At 42.5% G+C, this 15980-nt stretch overlaps 1 protein-coding gene across 4 annotated transcripts in view; it reads right to left on the reverse strand.

The window, feature by feature from the left end:
• Positions 1 to 15980, reverse strand: part of ARHGAP24 (Rho GTPase activating protein 24) — a 189457-nt gene that overhangs the window by 112574 nt on the left and 60903 nt on the right. For all 4 annotated transcript variants that reach the window (XM_059844015.1, XM_059844016.1, XM_059844014.1 and 1 more), the window contains exon 3: positions 12423 to 12510. In XM_059844015.1, the coding sequence (XP_059699998.1) occupies positions 12423 to 12510 (88 nt within the window). The remainder of the gene's footprint in view (positions 1 to 12422; positions 12511 to 15980) is intronic.

Genomic DNA, 15980 nt, shown 5'->3' on the forward strand with positions numbered 1-15980 from the left:
ACATGCTTGTCCATGGGCCCAACTCCTATCATAATGACAACTTTCCAAAGAAGAATGCTAGGCTCTTGTCACTTTCTAGGAAGAACTACTGACGGATATAATTGGGTTCTCAGTGTGTGGTGCACCATTTTCCAGAATCACAACAGATTTTTATTTTTATTTAAAGGAGAATTATTTCACAACGTACCATGATGCCTTTATTTAATCACAAGGCAGCACAGATATTAAAAAAAAAAAAAAAGATAAATGTTCACATTTCAACATGCAGAAAATGAAGTATTTGACAGGTGATCCATTTCTTGAATTGCATTATAGTTGAACATCTACATTCCTTATTACTTTCAAGCTACATTCACACTTTAATGATATCTCAAAAACTGTAAGGTAATTATGCATATGATTCCAGAAAAGCAAAATTACAGTTATCTGAACAGTGCCAAAACATATCCCTAACTATTCCAATTTCCCAACATTTCTGTATCACATGCAGCAGTGAAAGAGGGAGAAACAGCAAGGGGAAATTCACTTCATCTAACACCTGTAGCTCATGACCACCTGCAGTCTATCTGGCAGTACATGTCAAAAAGAAAGATAAATGTCCAGTAAACATAAGGGGGAAAGTTCTGGATGAGCTAAAAATGGCAATGACTTCAGATATCCATCACTGACAAAACTATGACCCTTCTATCAGCATCATCCAAACTGAACAGATGGAAGCTAAAAGTGCTTTTATCCATCCCAGGCCCATAATGAACTGCAGGCTGCCCTCCCTGCCAGAATTGTCTCTCGTTGTTCCAGAGCTGCTCCTCTGCAATACTACAAACAGAAAGACAACACGGCCACGTGTGCCTTGCAGGAATGGATTTTATACTGGGGCTCTTCTTGAGCCTTTACCACAACCTGACTCTCAATACAAAAGGAAATAACAAGGATATGGCACAAATTATTTCATGTTCCTCTGATGTAAACACTCCCCCTTAATATACCTTTTTAGTAGCCCACTGCTTAGTTCCATTATTTTTACTCCTTAGCTCCAGCCATTATTGTCTCTTGTACCTTGATTTCAATGTTTGGCTTGCCTGCTGCTAAAAGTACACTCTCCTACCTCAGCGCCACTTTCTTCTCATCACTGAGATGTCAGTATTTTGTTCCCTGAGAAAATATACATCAGGTGGTTTAGGCAGTTTATTTAAAGCTTTTCCTTAAGCCCCTCCTTTCTCCTCTGTCCCTAGAAAATGAGGTGCACACCTAGTAAGTCACAACACAAAGGGAAAGGCATGAAGCTTCAGGTGTCATGTGCTTCCGAAGCAAACCTGATCTAGTTTGGGATGTTCATCCAAGTTCAGCAAGGTCCCCACAGAGCCAGCTCGTTCTCCATCAGCTGGCATAAGCCTCCTGTTATTACCACTCTAACATTAAGAGCCTGAATGAAGTTATGGTTCCTTACAGACACATTATCCCACCATGGTTTGGGAGCCCTGTGCTGACCCCGCTCACTGCTGCTGCAGCCAGTCCTTCCATGCCAGAATGGAGGAGGCACGTCACTGTGCCCCAGGCACCCCGTCCCTCTCCCCAGCACGTGCACCACAGTGGCATGCAAGGCACAGACACGTTTGCCCTTTTACCACCACGTCCCTCCCACTGCCATCTCTTGCCAAAGGCAGCATCCCAGCAGGCACATTGCCAGCCCCTTCCGCCAAGGTCGAGGACAACACTGTGCTTTGTGCCCCCACAGCCACCATGCCAAACGGCAGCATATGGCACCTTCCCCCCAGATGCCACGGCTGCAACGTGCACTCAGCAAATCACAAAAATCACCCATCCCTGGGTGTTCTCCTCCACCACGCTGGCACAGAGCAGAGTGGCTGACACGGCTGTCACATTTTCTGCTGTCACCCTGAAAGGAGCCCTTGCGGAGCAGGTCCAACAGCGCATGGACAAAGGGCAGGCTGCTCCCAGCACACGCCGGAGAGGGAATGTTGGCTGCTGGGTTCGGCTCACTTCAACCCAGAGCAAGCAGTTCCACTCCTCCCACAGCAGAGAATGTTCGGTCTGCAGCACGTCAAACAATGCCCCCTGACTTCATGCTTGCATTAGTCATCACCTAAATTGCAGGCCTGCTCCATTAAAACCTGTCAGCCATGATCTTGCAGTTTGACGCTATCTCTTCACGAACACACATCAATCACATGTTCCTCCTTGCTACTTCTTCCAGAAAATAAAACTTAAGAGCTCACTAAATTTATGGATATAGCAGGGATTTGAAATACAACACAGAACATCACGATTTCAGAAGTTATGCCCATCAGATTTATAAGAGACAGAGTTTAATTAGCAGAGACTTCCACCTCCAGAGGTAGCAGTACAAGCTGTGACTCCATGAGAAGAGATGAGCCAATGTTGGCCTAGGAAGAGACATTCACATTTCACAGAAAGGTTTTCGTCTCCTGTCAAAGGGAAGGAATCAGCCTCACTTTTAACATGCTGCGTAACCATGTACATGATGTAACTCTGAAACTGGCTGATATTCTGCCTTTTCAGCATTAAATTTGACACCTACGCTGAAGAAACAAGTGAGGTCCTCGCAGTCACCACAGGTTTGAAAAATTTTTCCCACCCTTACAAGGCTGGGAAAAACACAAGGCTGGAAAAGAAGAAAGATGACGCTTTATTTTAAGTAAGGATCAGTGTTCCCCAGGCATCAGTAATGGAAAAGGGGGAAGATGAAAGAGTCTGCAGAAGGGTGGGATAAAGGGCAAAGGGCTTGGGAGCCTCGTACTGCCACAGCCACAGGGTGGAGGGTTCAGTCAGGCGGCAATACCCAAGCACTTGAGAAAACATGAGTTGTCTGCCGTGAGATCTGCAAACTTCTGGAAAAGAATCCAGTTCCTATTCAGATTACCTAGGCACTATGAAGTAACGTATTTTGAGGATGCTTTGCTAAATCATCATTTAATCCAAGTGGAACTTGGATTTTCCCACTACTTTCAGAGATAAGAGGACTTCACAAACTTGTATCCTTTTCATCCCACAGCAGAGGCAGGGGTCTTTGTGCACCAAGGAGGCAAGATCTGCCTTCAGACTCAGCCACCAGCTTTCCAGACAGCTTCAGGCAAGTCATCTCCTCTCTGGCTTTCCTGCCATTTACAGTGGAATCCCACCAGCTGTATCACAGAAGAGGTGATATGCATCTTAACTGAGTTACATTTTGCACCTGCAGATTTTCTTGCTGAAAATGGTAATGAGCATGGGAATTTTATGTTGGTTTTTATTATTACTACTACTACTATTACAAAAGACTGGCAAACATCTGTACTAGAAAATGCCCCATCAAATGATGACATCTTGAATTTCTATGCTTTGGAGCTTGCCCCCATCACATTTCGGTCTCACTTCTTCCTACAATGCTATTTTCATTACTCAATTGAATACAGAGTGTCTTTTAACAACTGAAATACAGGAAGTGCACACAGACAATTGTAATGAAAACATTACTGTCTTGTAAAACCTTTCACGCTGACTAAAGCTGATAGATCCTCAATTCTGTGAGCAAAATAATCATCATCACAATATCCATCCAAAAAATATCAGTATGGGCATTTAGGAACATCTTTTCTCAAAAGAAGCTTGAATCATCACTGCCTGTGACTTTTCACTTTTTCCCAGTACTTTCTTCCTACTTCACAGGATTTATTTGGGAATCTAAGTTTCAAACTGTGCTTCATGATGTGTCAAGGCTATTCCAAAAAGCAATAATGCAGCTAAAAACTGCAGCCCTGGACAGGCTATCCCAGACACAAGAACATCTATTACTTCACTGGACTTTTTGATGTCGCCACTAGAGGGACTTACACGAAGCTAAAAAAACCCTGAACAACCAACCGGGGCAGCTGGTGTGTTTAGAAAAAGGCATTTTGGCTTCTTTTGAGGCAAAGTTTGTACTTCCACCCAAGAGAATGCCAAACGTATCAACAAACAAGATTTTGCACTGGCAAATAAAACAGCCACGGACATAGGGTTAATGGACACAGACCTACTTATGACCTGGTGTAGCTTCACAACTAATTCCAGCCACACATCTGGAGTGCAATTCATCTTTATCTGTAGCCCCACAGAGTCTGCACACTCAAAAGTTCAGGGATTTTCTCACACCTTTTAACAGAACAATGGAAAAAGCCAACAATGTGCTTCCCCACACCTATAATTTGGCCCCCAAATCACCACCAGAAATGGTCCAAGCAACAAGCTCTCATTCCAGATACCTTGTCTCACTTCCCACAGACCACCTGGCTTTGTGAGAACTCTCTCTGCATTTCTGGCACTACTTAAGCCATTTTCCAACATTATAAATGATCATCAAAATCCAGCCCTGGCTGCGGAACTGAGGCAGAGAAAAGACATCTCATTGTTGCTGCAATTACAACTGATAGTATTTAAAATAGGCTGGGAATAAGCCATATCCCTCAATGTAATTTTTATTATGAACTACACCCTCAGTAGGAGACAATCTGGTGTGTGCACACAGCAATGGTGGAAGAAGTTCATCACAAACTCAACCACCAAGTTTGCTTTTTTGCCACTTAAGTTTTTAGAGATGCCACTGCCATTATGTTCCAAATTCTCCTGTGCAGCAGATGACCTCCAGAATGACAGCAGTGGGTCACAAATGATCGATATTGCTAACTTAACACACCTAAGATCACATGCACCACGGGCTAAGCAGGATCAATAAAAGCAATCCACTTCTAAATTAAAAGACACAAGTGAAAAATAACATTTTAACTTCAGCTTCATACGCCATGCTTGAATAATGGTATATTTTTATAGAGTATGGGTGAATTTTTATAGTCTGTACAGTCTTCTGCCACATGAAATTAATGTCATTGAGAACAGATGATTAAGCAGAATTGCTTCAGATGAAAGAAAATGAAATACACAATTGTTCAGTAGATTTAAGAAATGATTCACGTCTCTCACTTATTTTCAAAATAGACTGTAACTAGAAAATAACATTCAGAAAACAGACAACATTACTACTATTTCTAACATAAAGACACTTTTAGCCTATAGACTGCACTCATTCACCAAGATAGAAGGGATTCAAGATAATGAGTTCTATATATAAAAATCTGTGATGTTCCACTAAATACAAAGTTACACACCCAAGCCACCTGAGCAAGGAGAAATGTGTTTACTCTGCACATGCTGCACACCTCAGAGAAGATATTCAGAGAAGGCTCTTCTTTTATTTTTCTTTTAAATAGTTTTTACATCTAGATTTAATTCCTTCACTTCAAAACCAGATGGCCTAAACTTCGACTATCAGATAATTCTGGACTGAAAAAAATCCTATTAATTAATGCTTCCATATTTAAAGAAATTATGTGTAAAACTGGTATTTCAGGCTCTTCTTTGCTACATACCAGTACTTGAATTGTACCAGAAAAGCAACCTAATCTTCTGAATGGGAAAAGGTGCCTCATCTCCCCTTGCATGATTAAACAGGACATTTTCTGGTAGTCCTTTAGTAGCCCAAATCTGAATCATTCTATCAATCATTAATCTTTATCAATATCAATCTTTAATCAGATGCAGCATCATGAGGGGATCTTCTATATGAAGGAGATGAGGCAAAACTACTTATGTCACTCTGGAATTATGTGTCTCAATCTCAGCCCTGCCTCTCTCCCCCAAAGCCCTCATATATAGGTTACCATTAATTCAGACTGACCCCATTAATATGCAAGGCTTGTTCTGCAGGTATCATCTCAAATATGTGTGGACACATAGGCACAGAAAGGTAAGACTCGGTCCAATGTCAGAAGGAGGCACTGGAAAAAAAAGAAGGTTCCTAAAACTTGGTGCCTTCACCCAGTTGTTGCTCAGTAGCCACGACAAGAAAGGCACAAAAACACAAGTAAAAGGGGATATCACGTGCATTGACTTGAACAGAAATGAGCAGATTTTATGGAGGCAGCACAACAGCTCAGTGGCATGACCCACTTTCTCATTTCACAGGGATGGAGGATTGAGGATGGTTTGGGTTTTGTTTTTCTGAAAACTACTAAGGAGACAAAACCGGGCACATCAACTAAATCCACATCACGAGAGCTGCTGCTCAGGATGGAAAAGCGTTCCTTTCCAGTGAGCCCTCACCATTAACCTTGGGAGAAACATGCAGCAAGGCTTCAGCCAGCTTCATTTCCCTGGCTCACTGACTCCAGGAACCTCCAAGACTCACTTAAAAAAAAAAAAAAAATCAGTTTTGAATCACCTTTCAAAGGAGGAGAATGAGGCAATGCATGCCAATGTGCTCAAGTGCAGAGAGGTGGCTCTCAACCAGATACATTTCTGAGAAATGTATCACCCTTAATAAGGATGGCAGTGCTTTCAGGAGATCCCGGACAAGGAAGGAGCAGCGCTCAGAGCTGCCGTAGCGCACCAGGCGATTACACAGAGATATCCGTGCAGCGAGGCTGGTGCCCATTTGATTAAACAGCCTGTCTGTCCCTCCACAAGATATCAGAGGTACAATTAGTTCAGTCGGCGCTATCAGCAATGCCCTTGAGGTGCTGTGCTCCTGACGACTAATGAAGAGGCACTGCTGGCTGTCAGCACGTACGGGGGGAGGCATTCATCTTCCTGGCAGCATCAATTAAATCCGCCCGCATCATACCAGGAGCCAGGAATTCAGCACCGGCAAGGAGTCAGAGCAGCTGAATGGTTTAACACTTCGGTTTGGGGTTTTATATTGTGGAGAAAAGGGAATAAATTGTGCTAGCTATGCTGATGGCAAAGGGAATAGAGAAAATCTGCCTGACAGCAAAGGCAGGGAGAGCACCCGCAGTGCTCAGGTGTGTGCACACGTGCGCTGTGGAAGGTCTTTTTTTTTTTTTTTTTTTTTTTTGTATCAGGGCAGGAAAAACCTCTTAAATACACAAACAATTTTCTCCTGAAGTTAACAGAGGAGAATTTGCTTATAGCACTGTGTTGCCAATATTCTGCTAAACCTTCAAGAAAAGCTATTTGCTGCATGTGTGGGTGTATCCTCACTTAGGACATGGCAATTACTCCTGAGAAGACAAGGCAGGGAGCTCTTGTCCCTTATTTCTTACAAGGCTACATCCTTACAGAAAACACACAGTTCTATTTCAAAACAACAGGCTCAAAACTTCTAAAACATTTCTATCCCTGAGACATGATGCTGCATCATATCAGCCACAGTCAAACATGTCAGCTAATCATCTGCCCTGCTTGGTGCCTCACTGTAAAGTCCAACCTTTCCCATCCCACAGAAGTCTGGCTGTCAATAGGACTTACAGGACTAAAAAGTACTGATATCAGAGGAGAAGGGTATTGAAGTTGAAGCTACAGTAAGCACCTGGTATCTAACCTGCTAAGGTACATAGGAGCACTACAAAGAAAATTGGGTTTTTAGCTGAAAAAGATATATCTGTAATTCCTGTTTTGTCCTACTTGTGTCCCTTAGGGGAAAAATACAAGTGAACTTAGCAAATCCAGGCCTTCATGGACCCTTAAGTAAAATCACTGTGAATCAGTAGATGGCAAAAATTAGCACCTAGTGTGCCCTTTCCATTTCAGATGTTTGAGAAATCACAGCGAAAGTCGCAAAGGGCTTAACCTGCTAAACGCTGTACAGCAGCAGGAAGCTCAAGAGGTTTTGGTAACTTCACAACAAACAGACAGTCATTCCTCGTCTCAAACCTCCCAGCACCTTTGTGGATGCTAAAGGGCTGTTCAGTGTGACACACAGAGGCTAAACAGAGCCCACCTGGCTCTCAGCCACAGGGGGTGCAGACCTACCCATGCACATCTCAGCTGACTAAAAGCTGCGAAAATTTACTGCAGTAGAAGCAGCAAAATCATTCATTATTCAACCTTTCACATAAAGGAAGCTTAAAAAACCCCAAGCCTCAAACCCATCTCACACTCCCTACCAAAACAGTTAAATTACATTTCTTGCAGGCTGCCATACAACATGCAATTAAATACATGAAGAAACAAAGAAAAAAGCCTCTGGATGCCACTCTTCCTCTGACTAATGAAAAAATCCCAACCTATTTCAAAGTTCTTGGAATTTAGTATTTCATTCCCTCACAGAGGTTTTGATTAAGAGCCTGACAAACTGACCTTTAACAAAGTGTAATTCTTGCCTTCTGTAGTCTCCACCATCCATGACTCAAGACAAAATCTCATGTTGCCTGATAGGAAGTGATATAGCCAAGGATCCACAAGCACAAGAAATCAGCAGGCACACAAATGCAGGAAAAAAGCGTCAGCAGAGACTCCAAGTGACTTTGCTGAATTATTACAGTTCTTTCCTAACAGTCTGAATAATCCCTAAGCACAAAACTTTGATTTAAGAGGCAGTCACATAACTTGGGGCTGCACAGAGAATGCTTTTAGTGGGATGAACTGACTTTGGTACCTCAGTGTGCAAATTCATCCACACAGACGCACATGCTGGACTATGATACTTTGTCAATGGTAAAAAACACAACACTGATGCACAAAGTTTACAAGCAAAAGATTCCACAAGGAATACTGAAGATCAGTATTTGGAAATTTATGTTCTAGTTTAAACAGTACTAAATAAATTTTAAAATTCATGCAACTGCAAAATTCATCAGAGAACTCTTTAGGATATTTGTGTCTCTAAGGGAACTCACAATTTAGATCAGAGCATGCAAACAGGTCACATGCTAGTGAACATGGTCCTGAAAGTAACCTTGTCCTCGGTGTTAATTTTTCATGAAATCTGCATTAATAGAGGACAGGGACAAAGACAGACATGATTCAGGAACATTCAAATGGTGAGTATCACTGGAGTGATGATCTGGCCTCTTACCTGAGGCCAAGCTGCAAAATGATTTATCAGACTCAGAGAAGGACATCAGCTAGCACACAAGGATCTCAAGTAACAGCACTGCTGGGGTAGCAGTAGGAGCAGCTTAGTTTCCAGGATCAAAGTCCAGTCACTGATGAAGCACACTCCTTTGTCCATTCAATAACCATCATCTCTTCTAGACCAATTGCTACATAGGCCCAGATTATTCTGAGCTGGTGGTGCTTCCTGAGAGCATCAGAAAATGAGAATTCAAGTCCTTGGAGCTCCTACAAGCATCCAGACATTCCTGGGAAAGCCACAGGTCCCTGCTGCAAGGCGTCTCATGCTGCACTTGCTCAAAATGCCTTCAGACAGCAGCCCTTGGAGAGTCCAGGGGACTCTAAAACTTGTGTGAGAAACAGTGGACAAGCCTGAGCTTCCCACACATCTGTGCTTGGCTCCTCCAGGTGCCAGTGAGGTGCAGGAATCCTGTCTGCAAAGCACCACACATGTAAAGCACAGCTGTGCCCCTGTCCGGCACCTACGGGTGACATGTGAGCCACCGAGGCACAGCAAGGTCACCTGCCTCAGTTCCCTGCTAACACAGATGCCTTCCCCCATTACACTGCACACCAAGAGGAAAACCTCAGCTTTCCTTCAGAATGCAACCAATGCACAGAATGAGGGTTTATCTACTACATAAAGCTCAGAACAATTAGCAAATACCATGCAATCACTCAAAATTAATCACACAACTTGGCTGCATGTGCACATTTCCCACTAAAAAGGTATTAATTTAAACCCTGTTCTGATTTTTGTTGACCACGAAACATTCCTCTGAGTGCACAGGCATCACTAATCATTTCATGGTCACTGACTCCAGCACAAAAAACTCCCACACAGAAGAGTGCTGTGGGCTTTGTGCTGTACAGGAGAGAGTTTCTCTCCTGTAAATTAACTTTGTCAGTTCACCAATTTTTTTCTTAGAAAAGGAAAAATTTTAAGCATTAAATCATCTAATGACTTAGAGAATGAACTGAATGTTTTCAAAATGCAAATTGAAGGCATCTGTATTTTAATTACAGCACCAAAACTGCAAGATACTTGCCTCCACACACATTTTTCCATTCATCTTCAGAGATGGCTGCATACAGAGTATTAGTTTCCTAGTATAAACCTACTCCCACGTACATTCCCAAAATAATTTGCATGTATTACCAATAAACAAACACACGCACACAAGTTTTCAGGCCGCCCACGGACATGAGACACAAAAAGAGGACTTGTCACTTTTGCTTTTGGGATAGTAACTAAAATTGCTTCAACTTTTAATACAGGGAAAAAATGCAAGAGTAGCATGAGCTTCAGCACCATACATTTAACACAATGCTCAGTTGACAAAATCTTTAAAAATGTGCAAATAGATCCTGTTGCTACATAGCTGATTTCCCATACGAAAGCTAACAAAGGCTGAACAGAACCTTAGCTACAATACACTTTTCTGTGTTACACTCAATGAGCTCAGTTGTGTTGTTGTCAGCCTATAAAATTGACTTTTATACTGAGTCACTAAGAGGATACAGATGACAAACAGCTCCATCACAGAAGGCTGACAAATTCTTGCCTTGAGAAGCAACAGTGACATGACGACAGTGGCAGCGCTCACTTCATCTCTGCACAAAGTACAGCTGGCACTTCTACTTCACATCTGCACTGTGATACCTCCTCCACAGTCAGTCTGAGTCGTCATTTTCATTTCATCCCCCAAAGACCAGTGCTTTGGCATGAAATGTCCTGATTTTCCAAAAAAACCTTTTTTTTCATCATTAATCCTTGACATACGATGTTCAGAAGGAAGTCTCTGTAGCCACATGCTTGAGAGCAAGGAGGGGCAGGAGTGGGGGATAAATACGCTGATGCTATCCTAAAACACATTCAAAACCCCATTCTCAGAATTGAAAACAAGCAAAACAAAAAAGCCTACCTGATTCTCAGGGATGCTCCAGATAAATACTGAACTCAGCTCAAAAGTAAGTACAAATTACTTTTTAACCTGACTCCATAGAAAGGTGGTGTAACAAACATTTTGGGAAATGGAGCGCACTCTTAGCTTGGGCATGAAGGATAAGCATCCCCAGGGTCAGCATTATCAAACAGATTAAGGCGTCATATAAATCAGGACATGTGGAAAATCCTCTTAATTTCTAACAGAAACAAGATTTTAGTCCACTCCAGACTTGCAAGGCTAATAGATAGATTTCTTTCAATATTTTGAACATATAAAAAAGGAACTTTGAGGAGAGACAGTGAGAAACTTTTCAAATCTGATTGATTCAAGACTGGGGTGAGCGTTGAACCTCAGAGATACTACACTGGCTGTCTTTGCATAATAATCCTTTGCTGCCTGTGGCTTTCACAATCAAGCTTTGAACTCTACTTCATATTTCTCACACTTTTACAATTTATAATAACTTGGTACATCAGTGAACACAACTACTTTTGTGCCCTGACAGTAAGACAGTTTAAAATCAAGAACAACAAACATTATCATTTATTTGTCCTTCCAAATAGCCATGATAGGAGGCAATTTGAAAAGTAATACTGGGATTAATAGAACATACTGAATAAATACACTGGGCTGACTGGATATGGAAACAAAATTCTTTCATTTTGGAAAACATGCTTAAAACAAAGTCCAGTTATTAACTCAACACTGCAACATCCACCACTGAACCGTGTCCCTGGGCATCGCATCTGTAAATCTTTGAAATAACTCCAGAGATGGCTGACTCCCCTACTTCCCTTCCACAAGGGAAGTCTCAATGCTTGACAACCCTTTCAATAAAGCAGTTTTTCCCAATATCTAATCTAAATCTCTGCTGGTGAAACTTGAGGCCATTTCCTCTAATCCTGTCACTTGTTACCTGAAATAAGGTCCCCACCCAGCTTCCTTTTCTCCAGGCTAAACCACCCCCAGCTGTTCCTCAGACTGGTGCTCCAGACCCTTCCCCAGCTCCGCTGCCCTTCCTGGGCTCACTCCAGCCCCTCAGCAACTCTTTAGGGAGGGGCCCAGAACAGGGCACAGCACTCAAGGTGTGGCCCCCCCCCAAGTACAGGGGGATAATCCCTGCCCTGGTCCTGCTGGCCACACTACTGCTGATCCAGACCAGGATGCCATTGGCCTTCTTGGCCACCTGGGCACTGCTGGCTCATGCTCAGTCACTGTCACCAGCCACGCCCAGGTCCTTTTCTGCAGGGAAGTTTTCCAGCCACTCTGCCGCCAAACCCACAGTGCCACATGGAGCTGTTGTAATCCAAGATGTGATCCAAAAGCAGGACCTGGCACTTCCTTGCCCTGAGGAATTCTGGTTTACACTGACAGATAAAATACACATCCTTTTCCTATGCTGCCTGGGGGTGAATGAAAAAATTATGAACCACCATATTAACAAATTAAACCTTTTTTTTTTGTCCCTTAAATTGAATCATTAATTCTGTTCTGGCAGAACAGATGTGGCCATTTGTCACTGAGGACAAACTGCAAAGGCTTTTGATAAGGAGTAGAATATCCTACCTGGAACAACCTCAAAAAGGAACTTTCCTGGACTTTCTTCATTGCAGGGATGCTCAATTACTCTGTTGCCAGGCAGGAAGATGGTACCCTAAAGAAAAAAAGTAACAACAAACATGGGATTAAAACTGCTACCGTACTTTGACAGACTAATGCCTCTCCTTTTTGGACTAAACATGAGTTTTTCACTGTAAACACCTAAGCAGCTGATTTCCAAAGTGAGACTAAGCAGGGATTATCCCAAAAGCCAACATCACAGATCACTTTAATTAACTGAGGCATTTGACAACAGCTTTTAAGTTTTTTAATCTCCTGGGTATTTGACACCATGCAGAGTTTTGTATTTATCACATGTATTAATCCCACTGTTCTGCAGGGAAAAATCGAGGCAAAAAAGCAAGGGGTAGTGAAGAGGTAGGAAGTTGCAAGTGTGAGGCTGGTGAACTCACCAGCCAGGTTTCTTGGCTGAAGCCAAAGGGGGTGTGGATAGGACCCTCAGTGCGTGGGTGCATACCCAGTTCCTGCTCTGGACCCTTTTCCCATAGCATCCCAGGGAAGAAATAGAGAGAAGACATCCCACTCCCACCCAGTGGCTGCAGAGCGTCCGGGCTGCTGGTGCTAAGCCACAGCAGGCACAGAGAGTCCTGTCCAAAGATGTGTTTGCTACAGGCAGAGATGTCAGAGAATCTCTGTGATGGGCATTAAAAACCTTTATTACAACTTTACTGCCTTGAGAGAGGTGGGCATACTTCTAGTAACACCCAAGGACAAAAACCACCCCTGTAACTCTCAAAGCTGTGTTGAAGACACAGCTTATTCCCTCTCCTTTCGTCTGCTGACACGTGGCACGGATAGACCACCCCTTTCCTCTGAGAGCTCTCTTTCATTTTTAGAAATTACAGCTCCTCCTAGTACCATTCCAACTTCAGTGCAGCAGGCACACCTCAGTGAAATTATGCTGGGATTGCTGTCCAGGGATAAATTTTCAGAACAACATCCTAGGAATTGTATTAGGTACAAGCTATCCACACCATTTTTAATAGGAGATAACACTACTTAGTAATATTCTCCAATTATGACATAATGGGGCACCCATCTCCAAAGTAAACAACTTATATAACTTACACATCTTAAACACAGAACCTCAAGTAAGGTCCTTATCCCCTGACGGATCACTGAGTCCAACATGGAGCACTATTTTCCATAGCAGTTTCAACCAAATGCCCAAATATGTCAGACCCCTCATTTAAACAGCCCTAAAGATATCCCTGTACATGAAAAACATCAATTTTGTTATCCAGTATTCATTGTTATGACCTGGAACCTTCATTACAAGCAGAACCATTTACAATTATTGGGAAGTCAAGACAAGTGGAAACACTGCGGTCTTCTCACAAAGGAATCCTTACAAACCAACAGGAAAAAGCCACCTGAAAGAATAGGTAACAAATGTTTCACAAAATTATTATTTGTTCCAGCTGATGTGCAGTCTGGGCTCTATACCAACTTGTGAGTGCTGTGTGCCAGCAAGAACAATGTCATCACAGGAAGGCAAAGAGAGTGCACAGCGATTTCCTCAGAACATTCAGAATCACCTCCAGGAAACACTGTGGTGCTTGCTGCTGAAAGCAGATGAAGCAGCACAGCATTCTGCTGAGGTGGAACAAGCAGCAGGTGTTGGCAGTCGTGGGCAGATGTCCCCACTCACTGCATACACTAATGTATCATGAGCATTAAGTGCCTTGGTCCAACAGCCCCATTCAGAGTGATCTTCCTTCATTCCTGCCACAGGCAGCACCCCTTAATAGATGTCACACTCCGAAGTCTTCTGTGAAGTATCTTATTAGGCAACCAAAAAATCATAAACAAAAATTATTATGTGAACAGGAAAACATAAGTCACAATACAGTTCAAATTCTCATATTAACACCTAAAGAAACAAGAGGAAATATAAGGAATACATTTTTTCTGAGACTTATGGGACACCTGGAGTAAGAATCTCTAAAAGGCATTTTAACTACATGCATTTTTGTCCCATGTAACAGACCATTTAGACTGGTATAAGACTTTATCTCCCACTCTCAGATTGAGCTGGTTTTACCCAGAAGAAGCTCCACCCAGCACACTGGATGAGCAGTGTGCTGGGTGGAGCATACTGCTGAAGTTCTTCATGCTAAGTTTCACTGTCTCAGGAGCTTGCACCACTGAGGGCATACAACATATTCAAGCCAATCACAGGTCTTGCTACTCAATTAAACAAAAATACAAAATTAATGAGACCTAGCCTACAGCACTGTAAACAAAAATCAATTCATGAGACAGTAAATGAAAACTGCATTGAACTTTGCTGTCAACTCAACAGCAACAGGCACGCTGCAGGCTCATTACAGTGTGATGTTCTGATTCTTTGATGCAAAACTCTTGTACCATTTACAGGGAGCTCTCCTAATGACAGATTTTTGAGAACATAGAAACAGAAGTGTTTTATTTATAACACTTGTGCCTTTGTTTCATAGATGAAATCTATTCCATCTACTAAAATGTAAAGCCTAAAGCCACACACAATAGCTAAGTTAATATGAAGAGAAACCAGACAGTAACACCATACAGAATATTGCTGTAGTTTATAAAGAAAATGTCCTCAAGTGGTGATTTCATTTCACTATTTCCAGAACTATTATTGCAAACATCAGTGCACACAAAATACTTCAATATACACATGTGAGGGTTTTTTTAAAATTAAAAAAATAGTTTTGTTTGTGCAACACGCACCTGGGTGCCTAACTCTAGTGGAGAAAGTGTTAAGAAGAGCAATCGCAGCTCTCTCACTTCCCATTCTGTCTGCTTTCACACCCATCTGTCTGCCTTCACCACACAGCAACACTTCCCCCTTGCTAAGCTTTGTAGCTGTCTACATAACTGCACTGAGGCTGGCTGGAGTGTCCCTTGGCTGAGTTTCTCAGCAGCTGATGCCCAGGGAACACATCTGTACTGTAACAAAGCCCCAGCTGTGGGGTACCTGATACAAACGGGGTCCCCAATTGCTGTTGGTCCCCTTCCTCAATTGCCTTTCTGGGTCCTTAAGGTGCAACATTAGGCCCAACCCTTACAGTCGGGAGAGTCCCATGAGTATGGACTATCAGTTAGTTGCAAAGCTTCAACAAATTCAAACTCTGCTTTCTGCCTTGAGTACCTAATTCCAGGGGGAAGTAGGAGAAAACCAACCAGATAGCCTTAGACACCTGACAAGACAGTAATTTGCATACTAAAGAGGAAGGTGATTTCCAGAGGAAATACATGTTTAACTTGGCTGCCAGTGCCATGTGTGCATGCAAATGTTCCATGATAAGGCAGCTTCACATTTCTTCATATCAAAGTCTTCAGATCATTCAAAATACTTTTAAAAATCTCAATCCAAGATGGCAGATTGGAGCAGATTAATATTTTGCTTTCAAAAAAGAAAAAAAAAAAACCAGCATGGTAAAAGCAGAAATCAAGACATACAGTCTATAGAAATACAGGAAAAAGGGAAGTGGGAGAAAAATGTGGCCCTGACCCAAG

Source organism: Haemorhous mexicanus, chromosome 4, assembly GCF_027477595.1.
Source record: "Haemorhous mexicanus isolate bHaeMex1 chromosome 4, bHaeMex1.pri, whole genome shotgun sequence".
NCBI lineage: Eukaryota > Metazoa > Chordata > Aves > Passeriformes > Fringillidae > Haemorhous > Haemorhous mexicanus.